Consider the following 18,002-nt stretch of genomic DNA (forward strand, 5'->3'; position numbering starts at 1 on the left):
TCTCAGAAAGAAGGAAAAGTTTTAGATGGAAAAAAACATAGCTCAGGTGTAATTCTGAGGGAAAAGCACCAGAACCTAACAGAGACTCCACGGGAAGAAGTTGCACAGCAGAACAAGAAGAAGCAAGATATTGGCAGAGATCAACCCCTGAGAAACTTGGAGGCCCATGGAAATGGTGGATGCCTACCTATGGACAGCTCTTCTTGGACAAAACATTTTAAAACCTCAGAGAAGCAACATGAGACACTCAGAGTTAAGGAGAAGGTGAGGGACGATTCGTTCAGCAAAGTCAAAGGGATCTGTGGGGGGCATTCACACGTAGGGAAAAGCAGGAAGATAGAGCCCTGGGGCACCACATTCATCCCACAGGTACTGTGACCTGAGTTGTGAGGGGGCTCTCTCCGCCACCACAGACCTCTGGATGGATTGGGGAGCTGCTCAGAGTCTGTGCAGCAACATACCAGAGAACAGGTGCAGCAGAGATATTGTGGCTGCTGATCCCAGGTTTCTGCAGCTGGCACCATCCTGAGCTCTCAGGTGCATGGTACCAGGTCTGCTTGTGACTTGGCTTTGCAGCAGTGGCCTTTGCATTGCTCCCACCAGGCTGGAGAGTGAGCAGGCAGAGCAGACACTCCCCCATGCTGTGCCCTGTGACTAGGAGCTGAAGTCCCCTCCCCTACCACCCAGTGCAGGGTCTGAGCAGAGGAGGCACCTCAGGTGCCACAGGCACCACCTGGGAAACCTTGGGTGACTTCTTCAGTGAGACCTAGGTGGGGGGAGAACCCCAGCCAGCCAGTGGCCCCAGCCTTCCTCCATGGTCCCTGGGCCACTGGAACTGACCCCTGCCTGCATGACTCAGCATCTGCAGTCCCCCCGCCTGCACAGCTCTACCTCCTCAGTCCCCAGTTCTGGTTCTGTGGCCAAGGCTCCACCCCTGTGGCTTCAGAGCTCCCACTCGGCCCATGACACTGCCCCTGAGATTCCAGCACTATGTCTGAACCGCAAGGCCCCACCCCTAAGTCTTCACCACTGCCACTGGGCCCACAGAAATGACTGCGGTTCTATGCTCTCCCAGGGATCCCCAGCCTCGAGCCACCATTACACCTGGAACTCATTCAAGCAAATGTCCACACCCCAGACACCCACAACCACTGCCTAGGTAGCCTCACCCAGTCTGCCACTGTCACCTCCATGGGGAAACGTTGGGCAGAGCAATCCTCCACAACACCAGCCTCCATGGAGAGGGTCTCACCCAGTCCCCAACTAGAACTTCCAACAGCAATCTGGGGAACAATCCACAGCCATACATGAAGATCATCCAGCACCAGATTGAACTGTGGCAATCACAGGGGGAAAGGACAAAACAGAACACCTGCACTATAGGCTCTCAGTGGGCCCACCCCTCTCCTGCCAGGTCAACATTCCAGAGCAGGGCACAAATGTGCCATGTAGGGACCTCTCCTTCTTCTTGCCAAGGAGGAGAGTTCCCAGCAAAGGAGAAAAGGTGCCCTGAAAATCTATTAGCCCTGATCCAAGAGGAGAAGGTTCAGATGGGAAGAAACCAGCAAAAGAACCCTGGCAAAATGAAAAAACAAAACAGTTTGACACCATCAAAGGATCACAATGGAGCTACAGTAGTGGACTCCAATCAAAAGAAAATTGTCAAAATAATAGAAATGGAATTCAAAATATGGATGGCAAATAAGATGAATGGAATGGAAGAGAACATTAAAAACCAACAAAAAGAAGCCAAAAAAATATTTCAAGAAATCAATTAAAAAAATGAAGAAGACACTAAAGAGCTAGACAACATAAGAAAGGATATAATAGAACTTAAAGAAATGAAAGAGTCATTTATGGAATTTCAAAACAAAGCAGAAAGTTTCAACAACAGACTAAACCAAGGAGAAGAAAGAATCTCAGAGCTTGAAGACAAACTGAATAGAGAGGCAGAGAAAAGAATAAATACAATTGAACATTCACTTAGAGAAATATGGAACTATGTGAGGCAAATTAATGTATGAATTATAGGTATCCTAGAGGAAAAATAAGAAACAGCAAAAAGCATGGAAAACCTATTTGAGGGAATTGTTGGGGAAAACTTTCCTGGTATCGCCAGAGATTCAGGCATCCAGATACAAGATGGTCATTGAACTCTGGGAAGATTCATAGCAAATAGTTCATCTCCAAGATACATAGTAATCAACCTGGCCAAAGTCAAAATGAAGGAGAAAATTCTACAAGCAGCAAGATGAAAGCAACAACTAACCTTCAAAGGAAAATCCATCAGGCTAACTGCAGACTTCTCAGTGGAGACTTTACAAGCCAGAAAGGATTGGGGCCCCATCTTTAGTCTTCCTAAACAAAACAACTCCCAGCCTAGAATTTTGTATCCTGCAAAACTATGTTTCATAATTGACAGAGATTTAGTCTTTTCCAGACAAGCAAACACTGAGGGAATTTGTCACAACCAAACCTGTCCTATAGGAAATACTCAGAACTGTATTATATGTGGCTCAGCACATAGATACTCACAATGTAAAACCGCCAAAAAGCTAACATTCACAGCTTGTATGAAACAATATTATAAGAGTGAAAACAAAGCAATAAGGTACTACCCAACACAATGAACAGAACAGCATGCCACGTATCAATTCTATCACTCAACATTAACAGTCTGAATGGTCCACTCAAAAGCTATAGGCTGGCTAAATGGGTAAAAAAAACACAACCCAAGTGTCTGTGGTCTCCAGGAAACACATCTAAACCACAAGGATTCACACAGACTCAACATGAAAGGATGGAAAAAAATATTCCACATAAATGGAAATCAAAAGAGAGTAAGTGTAGCCATTCCCATATCAGATAAAATTGACTTTAAATCAACAAAGGTAAAGAAAGAGACACAGGGTCATTATATAATGGTAAAGGGAGCAATTCAACAAGAAGATATAACAATCCTAAATATGTATGCACCTAACACAGGAGCTCCCAGATACATAAAGCAAATTTTACTAGAGCTAAGCAAAGAAATAAATAGTGCCAGACTTCAACGCCCCACTGTCAGAGCTGGACAGATAATTGAAGCAGAAAATAAAAAAATAAACACTGGACTTAAACAGGAATCTAGAACAAATGGACCTAACAGATATTTATAGAACATTCCACTCAAAAACTATTGAATATACATTCTTCTCATCAGCATATGGGATTTTCTCCTAGATTGATCATATCTTAGGCCACAAAACATGTCTCAAGAAATTTTAAAAAATCAAAGTCATACCATGTATCTTCTCAAACCACAGTGGAATAAAACTAGAAATCAATTCCAATAAAAACACCCAAATCTACACAAAGTCATGAAAATTAACCTGCTCTTGGACAATTCTTGGGTCAATGATAAAATGAAGATAGAAATCAAAAGATTGATTTGAACTGAATGAAAAGGGGACATACACTATCAAAATCTATGTGATTCAGCAAAAGCAGTCCTAAGAGGAAAATTCATAGCCTCAAATGCCTATATCAAAAAGACAGAAAGATCACAAATTAACAACCTAATGTCACATCTCAAGAAACTAGAAAAGGAAGTGCAAACCAAACCCAAATCCAGCAGAAGAAAAAAAAGAAACAACAAAGCTCAGAGCAGAACTAAATGAAATGGAAAAAAAATACAAAGGATCAATGAAACAAAAAGTTGGATCTTTAAAATGATAAACAAAATCAACAGACTCCTTGCTAGATTAACCAGGAATAGAAGAGTTAGTACCCAAATAAGCTTAACCAGAAATGAAAACAGAGATATTACAACTGATACCACAGTAATACAAAATATCATCTGTGAATACTACAGAAATCTCTATGCATATAAACTAGAAAACATAGATGAAATGGACAAATTTCTGGAAACACACAACCTCCCAAGACTTAATCAGTAAGAAATAGAACCCATGAACAGACCAATAACAAGCTGTGAGATTGAAGTAGTAATAAAAAATCTCCCAAGAAATAAAAGCCCCAGACCAGATGGATTCACACCCCAATTCTATCAAACAAAGAAGAGCTGGTGCCCATACTCCAGAAATTATTCTATAACATTTAGAAGAAAGGAATCCTCCCTAACTCATTCTATGAAGCCAGTATTACCTTGATACCAAAGTCAAGAAAGGACACAACAACAAAATAAAACTATAGACCAATATCTTTTATGAATATAGATGCAAAAATCCTCAGCAAAATACTAGGAAACTGAATTCAACAACACATCAAAAAAAAATAATCCACCATGACCAAATGGGTTTCATCCTAGGGATACAAGGGTGGTTCAACATATGTAAAAAAATAAATGTGATTTACCACATAAACAAAAGCAAAAATAAAGATCATATGATCATCTCAATAGGTGCAGAAAAAGCACTTGACAAAATCTAGCACCCTTTCATTATTTAAAAAAAAAAAACCCTCAACAAAGTAGGCATGGAAAGAACATATCTCAAAGTTATAAATCACAAACCCACAGCCAACATCATACTGAATAGGGAAAAATTGAAACCATTCCCCCTAAGAACTACAATAAGACAAGGGTGTCCACTGTCACCACTTCTATTCTGGCTGGAAGTCCTAGCCAGAGCAATGAGGCAAGAGAGAAATAAAGGGTATCCAAAAAGGGAAAGAGGAAGTCAAACTATTGCTTTTCACTGATGATATGATTTTGTATCTAGAAAATCCCAAATATTCCACCAAAAGACTCCTAGAATTGATAAATAAATTCAGCAAAGTCTCGGATTACAAAATCAATGTACACAAATTAGTAGCATTTCTATACACTAATAACAGTCAATCTGAGAGTCCAATCAAAGACTCAATACTATTCACAATAGCTACAAAGAAAATAAAATACTTAGGAATATACTTGACCAAGGAGGTGAAAGATCTCTACAAGAACTATGAAACACTGATGAAAGAAATCACAGATGACACAAATAAGTGGAAAAACATATCATGCTCATGAGTTGGTAGAATCAACATTGTTAAAATGTCCATATTGCCCCAAGTGCTTTATAGATTCAATGCAATCCCATCAAAATACCAATGTCATATTTCACAGATCTAGAAAAAATCTATAATTCTATGCTTCATATGGAACCAAAAGAGAGCCTGAATAGCCAAAGTAGTCCTAAGCGAAAACAAAGCAACAACAAAAAACACAAATCTGGAGGCATCACATTATCAGACTTCAAATTATGCTCCAAAGCTATAGTAACCAAAATAGCATGGTATTCGTACAAAAATGAGACATAGACCAACGGAACAGAACAGAAAACCCAGATATAAAACCATCTACCTACAACCAACTGATCTTTGGTAAAGTAGACAACAACATACACTGGGGAAAGAAACCCTATTCAATAAATGGTGCTGGGAAAATTGGAGAGCCACATTCAGAAGAATGAAACAGGATCCCTACCTCTCACCACTCACAAAAATTAATTCAAGATGGATAAAAATTTTAAATGTAATGCATGAAACCATAAAAATTCTAGGAGAAAGTATAGGAAAAACTCTTCTAGGGATCAGCCTAGACAAAGAATTTATGACTAAGACCCCAAAGGCAATTACAGCAACAACAAAAATAAATAAATGGGATTTGATTGAATTAAAAGTCTTCTGCACAGCAAAGAAAATAAACAACAGAGTAAATAGACAACCTACAGAATGGGAGAAAATATTTGCAAACTATACATCTGATAAAAGGCTAATATCCAGAAGCCATAAAGAACTCAAACAAATCAGCAAGAAAAGACCAAACCACCCCATTAAAAAAGTGGGCAGAAGACATGAACAGGAATTTCTCAAAAGAAGATAGACAAATGGCCAAGGAACATATAAAAAATACTCAACATCACTAACCATCAGGGAAATGCAAATTAAAACCACAGTGAGATATCACCTTACCCCAGTCAGAATGGCTATTAATAAAAAGTCAAAAAACAATATATGGTGGCATGGATGCGGAGAGAGTGGAATGCATATACACTGTTGGCAGGACCGCCAATTAGTACAACCTCTATGGAAAACAGTATGGAGATTAGTCAAAGAAATAAATACAGACTTACCATTCAACCCAGCAATCCCACTACTGGATATCTACCCAATGGAAAAGAAGTCATTTTATCAGAAAGACACCTGCACTCAAATGTTTATTGCAGCACAATTCACAATCGCAAAGATATGGAATCAACCTAAGTGTCCATCAATTCATGAGTGGATTAACAAAATGTGGGAGATACACACACACACACACACACACACACACACACACACACACACACTGTGGAGTACTACTCAGCCATAAAAAGAAATAAATTAATGTCTTTTGCAGCAATTTGGATGGAACTGAAGACCATTATCCTAAGTGAAGTATCTCTGGAATGGAAAAACAAACACCACACATACTCTCTAATAATGTGGAACTAATCAATGGGCACACACAGGCACAGAGAGAAGTAAAAGTCATTGGAAATCAAGAAGTGGGGAGGGGGAGGAGGGGAGGGGAGGGGCAAAAACTTACCTAACAGGTACAATGAGCACTTTTCGGGTGATGGACACACTAATAGCCCTGACTTAAGTATTATAAAAGCTATCCATGTAAAAGAAACATTTGTACCCTCTTAATATTTTGAAATAAAAAAGATGACACACTTCTCACTAGCTTTTTAAAAATAATATATAACTATCTTTTTATAAAACAGTATATAATTATTTCATATATTAAAAATAATTATTTTTAATGTTTGAAAATGTGTTAATATGTAATGTGTTTATTAATGCTACTTTAAATGAATAATAAATATTTTGAAAATTGTAAACTTTTTAATATAGTAAATATTGGTAGATATAACCCACAAAACTCTTTGGGATACTCAATGATTTCTACAAGTATTTATAAAAGGTTTCTGAGAACAAAAAGGTTGAAAATCCGGGGCCAGAGGAATCCCGCAGGCTGTCCTGATGCAGGCAGGCCACAAGGTGGCAGCATGCACTCTCTGATAATTCTGGAGCCACCTTTACCCCACTAGGAGTCTCCCTCCAGCTCCCTATTTCTCCATCATTCCTCTGCACTTCCTTTTTTTCCTTCTCTGCAATCTCCTGTGTTGCACAACTTCTTAATTACAGGAAATAACAATCCTCCAAGCATAAATTCTAACCAAACCAAGTCAGTCATTCATTTTATTCTGGAGACGTTTGTCAGATGTCACTCATATGCAAAGCTTATCATCGAGGGATGAGTAAATCAAGATTCTCCACTCTACATAGTTAATAATCTAGTGAGGGAGACAGATCCAAAGGCCAGTAATTATGGTGCCAGCAGGGTAATGTTTGTGAAAGCCCTTTATTTTCTACAAAGGGTTGTATACTTCAAAGCGATCCCTGAGAGGCAGAGGAAGCCAATAGCTAGATACAGAGATACTCACCAGGAATTTCTAGAGGGCTGTGGAACTTGGGGGCCTAGTGAGGTGAAAAGCCAGGTGCACAAGAGATGGGAGAGGAGGAAGGACCGGGAAAATAGAAGCTAGGGAACAGAAAAGGGAATAACAGCTTTCCCAATTTGGAAGGCAAAGTTTCCTGGAAATGACAAGGATTGTGAGCAGGAAGGCAGCCGAGGTGGGGACAGAGGGAGGTGTTCAGACGTGGGAAAGCTTCAGCTTGAGGGTCCAAGAAGCCAGGTAACTGGAGGGCCCTCACTGTGGATGCTCAAACAGCCCAGCACAGGGGCAGGGAATGGGGTTGCCATCGGCCAGGTGTCTCAGAGACCTGGGCATGGCCACTGGGATGCGGGCGGTGGTCAAGGCTTGGTGTGGACAGAGCCCAAAGGTGGCAGGAGGACAGTCTGCAGTTCCCATGCATAACTTCTCCAAGCCACCCCAATACACCAGAGCTCCAGAATGAGCAGTAGGGGGACAAGGGATGTCAGGGGGCCTGTGGTCAGGAGACCCAGATCCAGGGATCTCCGTGGAAGAACAGCTGGGGGTCCAAGCAAGGAGCAAGGGAGGGGACAAAGAGGCAGCAGGCAGTATGCAGCCTTACAGGGGTGGGGCCCAGGCATCAGCTTCCCTGTGGGGAGGGGGAACCTGACTTCAGCCGCTGGGGGAGCAGGTAAACCAGGGTACAGAGCCCTGGAGCCATGAGGTTCATGGTATTCATGGAGCACACCAAGATTCCAACAAAACCTGGAATCCACACGAGAAACGACTTAAAGGCCTGCTGTCCCAATCTCCTCCTGTAATGGACGAGAAAACGAGGCCTCAGCACAGAAATGACTTCTAAAGTCATTTCCCAACAAGTCTGGCAAAGCTGGGATGAGAACCCAGCTCTCAGTGCCCCAGTCCGGAGACCTACTGTGCCCCTCCTGTAACACCCCCTTCCGACTCAGAAGGGGCAAAGCGCCCTGAAAGGCAAGCGCAGACGGGCTGCGGGAGGGGAAAGACGCAGACCCACTCTTGGTCCTGAGCGCAGAGAAAGGAGCTCGAGGTTTGGTTGCAGCTGCAGGAGACTCTGCCTGCTTGTTTGTTTGCCTGTTTGTTCTTAACCCAGCTGAGGAAGCCACGCCCTTTCTCTCGACAACAACCCCAGAGTCACTGTCCTGAGCCAGGAAAATTGGCTCAATCCCTGCCCTAGCAGGAGGCTCTGAGTTTCCCTGCAAAATCAGTACCCTGAGGAGAAGACCCCCTCCCACACCCATCAGTGCAATCTCTGGCATCGGTTGGCAGCAAGGAGGTGAGTGGGGCGCCGAGGCACCTGCAAATCATGCCTCGGGTCACAGCTGACCGGCTCAGCCCTGGCCTCACCTGGGCCTGGGCTAGCCTGGGACCTGGGATCCCACTGTGGCCTTTTGAGATGAGGGCAACATGGGATCCCACGAGTGTGACTCCTGTCTGTTTTGAAGCCCTGTGTAGCTGCTCACTCCCACCCACTGCGGAGCCTCCTCTCCCCACGCCCCTTCACACTTTCATCCTGAATCAGCACTGTGGTCACAGTCGGTGGCTCTGCAGAAAGTCACAGGGCAAAGGGCAACAGACCAGTGCTCATCTCACACTCACTGGTTTCCTCATTTGTGCACTCCTGCATGTATTCGTTCAACGAATGAGTAACGTTCATTCAGTACCTGCCGAGCCGGGCCCTTGCTCCCGGCTAGGACTCCAGAGGTAAGCAGGGCAGCGTCCCTGCCTGGGGGAGCCACAGTGGAGTGGCGGAGTCAGGCCTGAAGGTCAAGAGCTCCCCAGCAGAGCAGAGGTGCCCACCGCACTCCCTTTGTGTGTGATGGGCACCCACAGTCACACTTTGTTTCACACACTCCCTACTTCCTTTTCAATGTTTTTGTTTTTCTTTAAAACTGACTGACAAATTTTATGAACAGGAGTTTTAACATAAAAATACAGGCTTCTTGGACCTTCAGGAGATCCAGCAACACCTGGTCCACTTTCCCACAGGGCAGCCCTTGCGGGAGGCTGAGTGAGGACAGGCTGTCCCTTCAAGCGAGGAACGCTCCCCTTTGCCACAGTCTCCACCACTCCCTGGTGTCCCCGACCCTGAGGTCCCGTGTCAGTCGCCTGGTGCTGCTGACGTTCTCACGCCCCGCCAGCTTCACCCTGGGCCTCGTTCCTGCAAGGGTGCGTGGGAGCCCCTGGGTGCTGTGTGAAAAGTGCTTCGACAGAGGCAGCAGAGGGCGCTGTGGGAGCACACAAGAAGGGCACCCAGGCATCTGCCGGAAACAATAGACGTTTCTTAACAGCCCGAGGGCGGGCACACAGGGCCGGCTGCTGGCTGTCGTGGAGCTTCTTCCAGCTTACACAATGGGGACAGACTCAGTTAAGGAATGGATCTGAAGTTTCCAATCATGTGTTCCCAGGCTGCATCTGCGTCATTCTTTCATTCATAGATGATTTACTCATTCATTCAATCCTGCATTAGGCAAGCACTTATTAAATACTTGCTGTGTGCTTAGCACTGTGCCAGGCACTGTCCGTAGCCACCAGGACTTCAAAATGTGATTTGGAAGACAGGATATATGATAATGTCCCCCTTCTGTATTGTGACTCACTCACCAATTTCTCCCAGCATCTAGTATTGGTGTCTGACACTGGATGCTTAACCAATACTGGTTGCATGAATGAATTGAAAGGTAACTAATAACAATACCTCTTATTTACTGAGCTCTTCCCAAGTTTACATGTGCCATTGCAATCCTCAAAGTAGCTCTTGTTATTAGCCTATCTTACTGATAAGGAAAATGAGGCACAGAGAAGGTAAGTAAATTGCCTAAGGTCACACAGCCAGTCTGAACTCTTAACCACTACTCCATGTGTTGGCAATGCAAGGCAGAGGTACTCAGGGCCAAGGTTTAGCACACACAGGACTGCCTCCGGCTTTCAGAGGGCTGAGAAGGCAGGAGGGGCTGGGGCAATGAGGGAAGGCTTCACGGATGCTGGACAAAAGGACTAGTGAGGATGAAGGGGAGAACCATCTTCTCTGATGGAGGGAGAGGCAGGGACAAGCAAGAGGAATGGAAGTCCCCAAAGTGGGTCCTCCATACATGCTTCCTGGGGTGAGAAATCAGATGCCAGCAAGGACACAGATCATTCAGCAAACAGAAGCAGGTCCCAAGTGCCAAGCCCTGGACTGTGTGCATGGGAGCGTACAAACGTGAATGACAACCTCCTTTTGAGGGTCTATAGCCAATTATTAGACAGAGGCAATCGTGTAAATAAGTTTACTCCAGGAAAGCGAGTGTTGAGAGGCAGAAGGTATGGGAATGATTGTCAGGGAGGAAGAGACTGTATACAAATGGGAAGAACAGAGCAGGCTTCCTGGGAGAGGTTGCATTTGAACTGAGCCATGAGGGGCGGGCAGGATCTCACCCTGTGCTGTGGGGGAAGGGCATTCCTGGGTGGCAAGGTGGGAGGTGGGCCCTGCACACCCACAGGCAGGGGGAGTGAAGGGAGTCCATTCCAGGAGGGCTTTGCGTGCTGGGCGAAGCCATCGCAGCTTTCCCAGTAGGCAATAGGGAGTCACTGGAGGTTGGCAGCAGGGTGGGGACATGTGTCGCCCACCAAGAGGCTCCATAAAAACACCTGTCTTCCAGGCTGTAAGTTCATGGACTCCTCATTGGGAGCAGGATTTGGAAGAGAGACACTGAGAGTTACTAGAAACACATTCACCCTGAGGTGCTCTTAGTCAGACTGCAAGAGGGAGGTATCATCAGAATCACCCTAACCAGGAACCAGGATATCTGGGTCCAAATCCTGCTATGTTGCCAAACAACTATGTGACCTTGCTCAGGTCCTTCTCTGGGTGTCAGTTTCGTCATCTACAATGCAAATGAGTTGACCATTTCTGAGAACCCTTCTAACCCCAATGCCCACCCTATGAATCTAAGAACCTCACACCAACCCCTCACCTGCCTAAGAGCACTTGTCACAGAGCCAAGCAAGCAGAGGGGGAAGGTTCAGTCCACCCTTGTTGGACTGACGGAAGGGGCAGACAGCCCAAATGGGTGAGGCAGAGTGGGTCAGGCACCCCAGGGGTCCTCAGCCCACCACCAGCTTCTGGCTACCATAGGTGGGACGGTGCCCACAACCTCAATGGGGCCGGGGAAGAGGGGTGCCGGGGGCGTGGCAGGCTTGCTGGTTTGCTCAGGGACAGTGAGGGCTTGGGGTGGAGGGGAAATGAACTACCCAACCAACTTCCTCCCCAACCTGCTCCAGGCCAGGGCTGGGAATTTCACAAAAAGGCAGAAGGCACCCTGTGAACATTTCCTGCCCCGCCCCAGCCCCCTTCCTGGCAGCGTTACCACACTGCTCACCTGTGAAGCAATTTTCTGAGAGAGGGCCCAGTGCCCCAGCCAGAAGTTGCCTATAAATGCTGGGCCTGCACTGCTCTGTCAAACACTCTGTGTAGCTCCTTGGCTTTGGTAAGTGAGCTGCCAGTTTCCCTGGGCACAGCTTGCCTGCCAGTTCCTTCTTTTCTCCCCCTATTCAACTTCCTTCCAAACTCTCCTCCTGGAAGCCCTCCTTGGTTGCCCCCACCCACCTGAAAGTTTTCTTCCCATTTTCTTAGGTCATGTTCTGCTGGAGCCTCCTGCCCTCAAATGCTTTGTTTGCTCTTTGGCTTTCTCCAGATATTCTAAAAATCATTTTTCACATGTATATGACAGGTCATCTCCCAGTTCAGTTGCAGCACGTGCTTTCTTTTTATTTTCTGTTTCCCCTTCATCCCTGTGAGCAGTGGTAGGAAACATTAAGGAAGCTTCACAGCGTTTTCTTCTAAGTACCACAACCCTTGCTTCTCAGTTACGCAGAATTCAGGAAGATGGCGAGGGAACAGTCGCAGCTGGAACTCGCCATAGAGACCGTCATCAACACCTTCCACCAGTACTCTGTGCGGTTGGAGCCACGAGACACCCTGAGCCAGAGAGAATTCAAACAGCTGGTGAAAAAAGATCTGCAAAACTTCCTCAAGGTAGGGCCGGACTCTGGTCGGTCTCGTGGCAGTTTGGCTTCAGAAGGCAGGATGGGTGCAGTGTGCAGCTGGCTGCAACCAGCCTGCAGAGGCCAGCAGGTGCCCTGTCGCCGGGGGAGCTAAGTTACACAGCACAACAGAGTCAAGAAAGTGTTTGACTGAACATCTGCTACGTGCCAGGCCCTGTTCTGGGCAGAGGGATGCAGTGGTGAGCAAGGAACCGACCATCCCATGCACGACAAAGTCGTTGCTAAATAAAGAGCACAGATAAAGCCCAATGCCAATAAGTGCCTCGAGTAAAATAAGATAGAGTACTGTGGGCGATGTGGCTGGGAGGGGTAGAGGGGGCTAGTTAGGGTAGACAAGAAGGGCCTCTTTGAGGAGGTGACATTTGAGCTGAGTCCTGAATGCTGGGACAGGAAGCACCTGAGGACAACACTCAGCGGGAAGCTGGAGGGACTCTAAGCCTCAGGTGCAAACATAGGGTGGAAGATGGGGGGTGTGGAGGGCTTTGCTAATCATAAGGGTCTTGGTGGAAAATGGATAAATAAATAGCACGTGGAGAGCAGCCAGGACAGCACTGGCACACAGAGCACTCAGTAAAATGTGAGATCTTTTCCCCCTGATTGGAAAATGGTTAGGCAATTCTAGGAACTTCCAACAGCCTTTTTGTTTTCTTTTCAAAATTGGGGAGTGTGGGGAAACAGAGACGTGGACAAAGAAGGCTGGGACACATGGTCCCAGTCTCAGTTCCAGTCCCGGAGCCAGCCATCCCGGGTCGGTCCCCAGGCCTCCTGCTGTCCCTCCCTCCACCCCAGTAAGATGGAGGATCACAGCCATGGGCGGTATTAGGGGCACGGACAGCTAAGCAGGATGCTGGATCGGGGTGGACAAGAGAGGGTATGGGCAGGAGGCTGGGTGGCAGCCTTTGCGTGACCCCTACACTCACCCCCCTGGCCTCTATGACAGCCCCTCCCAGAAGCAAAGTGAGAGGCCAGGAAGGGCGCAGGGCCTGGCGGCCAGGCTGCTCAGGAGCGAGTGCTCCCCCGAGCCGGGCACCCCACAGTTCCAGGAGGGACTCAGCTGAGGTGCCCCAGCCAATGGGCAGCAGAGCTAGAACTAGGTGGCACTCTCTGGTGCCCCCGACCTTCCCACCTCACCTGCCATCTCCCCTTCTACACTTATCCCCCACTTTGGGGGATGCTTCTCCACTGCATTGGTTGGAGTGAGTTTCACTGAGAGCAACCTCCAGAGGGAGGGCAGGGAAGGGGCTGAGAGGGAGAAGAATATGGGGGATGGAGCAGGACCCTAAGTCAGATCTGAGCCTCGCCAATCTGTAAAAACAAACGACCTTCTCTAGGACTTGGTTACCTCAAGTCTTCCCCAAAGAAGACAACATTCCTACCTGTTACAGTTGGTACAAGGACCAGATGAGGTGACATTTCTAGACTTACTAATCATGTGATCTCAGCCAAGTCCCTTGACCTCAGTTTCCTTGTCTGTAAAACAGAGAGAGTCGCAGCGCCCGAGTCCTGCAGCTGCGTGGGGAGAAAACTGGAAAGTGCTTGCGCGTGCTCAGCTCCTGCTCCGCCCTGGGCTCTCAGGCCATGGTCGCCTTGAGTGTTTAAGTTGAGCACCAGGGCGAGGCTTCCCTGTGCACTTGCCATCCGGGTAGTTCTCTGTGCTCCTGAGCCCCACCTCCAGCCACACGGCCCTAACAGCCCTCTCTCCCCCACCCACAGAAGGAGAAAAGGAATGACAAGGCCATAAACCACATCATGGAGGACCTGGACACAAACGGGGACAAGCAGCTGTCCTTTGAGGAGTTCATCGTCCTGATGGCACGACTGACCGAAGCCTCCCATGAGGAGATGCACAAGAATGCCCCCAGTGACGAAGGCCACAGCCATGGGCCAGGCCTCGGGGAGGGTGGCCACGGCCACGGCCACAGCCATGGGCATGGCCACGGCCACAGCCACGGGCCAGGCCTCGGAGAGGGTGGCCACGGCCACGGCCACAGCCACGGGCATGGCCACAGCCACTAATTAGGAGGCCAGGCCACCCTGTGCCTGCCCAACCCGAGCCCTGGGAGCTGTTGTGCCAAACTGCCTTGGCTGTAGGGCTGGGGCTGGGGGAAAATAAAGTCCTCCTCCACACCAGCGCCCTGCGTGCTTCTTCCCCCGCCCCATGCTTATTGGTGGCCTGACCCCCTCATTGGTAAGAATAAAATGAGAGGCAGCAACACATGAGTCAGTGTTGAGCCCCTTGGGCTCACCCCTGATAGTGTCCTCACCTCTTACTTCAGGCTCCACTGCTCATGACCAGGTCACCCTGTCCCATCTCAGGCCTCCCTGCCCATCCTGAAAAAATGGCCCTTGTCACTGCCCTTGTCACTGGCCCTTGTCACTGCAGAATGCAGAAGAGGCTACCCTTTCTCCTCAACATGCCAGCCACCTCCCCACCCAGCCCGACCCTGCACACTTGCCACCATCCATACAGCCCACTCTCTCCTGATAGACTCCATTGCCCTGGAAGTCTTCCAGAAATGGGCCTAGATGCCATGACTGGGGATGACTGGGGAGGACTGGGGAGGAACACTCGTGCTCCAGCAGTGAAACAGGGACAAACTGAGTGTGTTTACCCTCAAAGTCATATCTGGATCCAAGAGAGCAGTTGGGTTTCTCTTAATAGACGCAGCATCCCAACTGTGAGTGCTGGTGGACACGGGGGTGCTCACGCGCTTGGAAGTCTGGGAGTGTAGCCCATGCCCAGGAGCCCCTGGCTGGCCATCGGAGGAAATGAGCTCAGTGACTACCATGAGGAGTGTGTACTCTGGATGCAGAGACCCACTGGGGCCTGAAGACTGTGAGGGCCGCTGTCCTCCCTGCGTTGACTGAGATTCCTTCAGTTCCTCGTCAGTAGCTGAGAGCTCAGCCCACAGGGGCATTTGCTTCTCTGCAAAGCCTGCAGCCAGGCCTGGCGCCAGCTCCCCCAGGGCTGCTGCTACTGCTCCCCTCCAAGTCCATCCCAGTGACTCCTCTGCCACCTCCCTGCCCTTTGGCCATAAAGTCCCTTTCCCAGGTTACAACCAGCTGGGTGGGGCCTTCCAAGAACCAGAGCCCAGATCAGGGTCCTCTGACACCTGTCCTTTCAGCAGAGAGAAGACTCATAGAAGTAGGATGTGGGGGAGCTGGGGAAAGACTAGCAGTCACCTACTCTCTCTTTGTCAAACGCAGGAACCAAGGCATACCTGGAGAAGAGACTAGTGCAAGGTCACACCGTGGTGGACTTAGTTAAAATAGTACTGTGAGCAAAGGGGCTTGAACCCCATCTTCTCCCCAGCTGGATCTGCCAGCTGCCTCCCCAGCACTGATCTGAGAAGGATAGGAGCTGCCAGGGTCAGATTTCAGCTTCCCCATCACTGTCTGGCTGTGGCTTTGTCCCCAACCTGCTTGTAACAGACTGCTGCTCCAACGGCCCAGGAGGCTCTGCTCTGGGCACAGGGATCTAAGGGTGCTGCTCCCACTCAAGGGCATGAGGGTGTCTCCAGGAACTGTTGCAGGCTGTGAGCTTAGGCAGCAGAGTCTAGAAGCCCTCACCAGTCCCTTCTGTGACTGACGTGGGGACCAGACAGCTAGAGACACTCATCTTCTGACAGCCCTTCTGTCCCCACGCTTGCATCCCGGGAGGAGTCACCATCTTCAACCCCTTTGGGAGACCTGAGACCAGATGTTTCCAGTAGGGTGGAAGGTGCTCCCCCACCTCCTCTACCCACCATTACTTGTCACAGTGTCTGCCTCCCCCCCTGGACCATGAACTCCAGAGGGCACAGTCCCTGGCATCTGTGTCAGTCGCTGCTTTATTCCCAGCACCTGGAGTAGTGGCTGGTACACAGTAGGTTCGCAACAAATACTAACGGTACAAATGTTCTAAAATTTCTCACATACTTCATGCTTGTACCCATGGGAAGGTGTGGGGGAAGGAGGGAGGAGGGGAGTGGGATTAAAATCTGCAAACAGAAGGCTTCTGGATTAGTGTCATAGAATCCCACCCCTGAAGGTAAGGGGCAGCAAGCTTATGGGAATCTGAAGGCCCTTCCCCCACTTGGTTCAGTCAGAACTGTTGGGTTTGAAGAAAGAGATTTATTGTGAAAAAAAATTTGAAAATTATTGACTTAATTCAACCTGCACCACTCCCACCCTTGAGTAATTCTTCCCAGCATCCCTGCCAAGGGGTTGAACCAACCCTGCCTGAATTCCTCCAGGAAAGGGGAGCTTCCTCCTTTGGCACTGACACTTAGAAAGGCCCTGATTACACTGAGCAAAGAATTGTCTCCTTGTGCCTGCCAGACATTAGTCCTACTTTCCCTCGAATGTCCTTTAGGACACAGAATAAATCTAATCCCATATCATCCATCGTTCCATCCCTGCATCCACTCCTTTTTTTCTTCAAAATGCTCTCCCTAATCACATCCAGGCTTTCTCCAGCCTCTTCACCTCTGCACCAGGAGTTCCCTGCTCCATCGTGGTGTCTCTGGTAAGTCCCTTAGGACCCACAGGCCTCACAGTCACAAAGACTTCCCCAACCACCCACCCTTCTCAAGAATATAGGGGGTCCTTCCTCCAGGCCCACAGAACTCTCTGGTGCTTCCACCACTGCACTTCAAATATGAAATTGTAACCCCTCATCTGTAGGCATGAGCCCCTGAAAATAGGGACGATGGCTGATTTTCCCCATATCCTAGATCCCAGCAGGGAACAAGCTCTCAGTGAGAATTTATGGACAAACAAGTGAAGGTAGGATGGTCCTAGGACCCTGTGGAGCTTGACGCCACAGTTGAAGCAGAAGTGGGTGCTTTGCAGGGAGGGTGCAGGGCTTGTGGGGTGGGTGTGAGGTGGGGTAGCTTTGAGGACCTGGAGGGGGACACCAGCCTCCTGGCAACCTGGAGTTGGGCAGAGGGCAGAGGGGCAGAGCAGCAGGGTGCCCAGGGGACAGACCTTCTCAGATACTGAAAGTCCTGGCTTTTGCCTTATCTCCCTGCTAATTCAGTCTGAGTGCAAAAGACTCTTCTAGACTCCAGGAGAAGTTCTGACTGCAAGCCACTTTCACAGGGCCCTGTGGGATTTTCTTTAAACATAGTTCAACAGAGCTCATCAAGGTGACTTAACCTCTTCCTTCCATTAGCCCCTTCCATTCTGAAAAGATCTGGTTCTCTTGAGTGCAGGGGAGCAGGCTTCTTCTCTCAGATAGAGAGCAAGTATGTCAATGCCAAGTGAGAGCTGGTGGCCACCTCTATGATTGATGGGCCCTTTTGGGAAACACAAACTTTAGGGATTTCCCCAGCATTATAGTGACTAAAGAACCAGGGACAGCATGTCAGCAGATGACTGTATGCCAATTCCTACAAAGATGAGCTGCCCTCCTGTCTGGGGATTAGCAGTGGAACCTGAACTTCTGGATGCCTTTCTAGGAGGGATGAGGAA

The 18,002-nt window shown here is 48.1% G+C and overlaps 1 protein-coding gene across 1 annotated transcript; it reads left to right on the forward strand.

Annotated features, from left to right (window-relative positions):
- Nucleotides 1–11,866: 11,866 nt before the first annotated feature.
- Nucleotides 11,867–14,678, forward strand: S100A9 (S100 calcium binding protein A9). Its single transcript, XM_045547000.1, has 3 exons — nt 11,867–11,971; nt 12,351–12,519; nt 14,262–14,678. The coding sequence occupies exons 2-3, from the start codon at nt 12,370–12,372 to the stop codon at nt 14,562–14,564; spliced, it is 453 nt and encodes a 150-aa protein (XP_045402956.1). The 5' UTR covers nt 11,867–11,971; nt 12,351–12,369; the 3' UTR covers nt 14,565–14,678.
- The last annotated feature ends 3,324 nt before the right edge of the window (nt 14,679–18,002 follow it).

Source organism: Lemur catta, chromosome 3, assembly GCF_020740605.2.
Source record: "Lemur catta isolate mLemCat1 chromosome 3, mLemCat1.pri, whole genome shotgun sequence".
Classification (NCBI taxonomy): Eukaryota; Metazoa; Chordata; class Mammalia; order Primates; family Lemuridae; genus Lemur; species Lemur catta.

Bases quoted from the DNA above. Each gene is read 5' to 3' on its own strand.
- S100A9 (XM_045547000.1), top strand. From the start codon at position 12,370: ATGGCGAGGGAACAGTCGCAGCTGGAACTCGCCATAGAGACCGTCATC. The intron at 12,520-14,261 runs GTAGGGCCGGAC...CCCCACCCACAG, and splicing joins ATCTGCAAAACTTCCTCAAG to AAGGAGAAAAGGAATGACAA.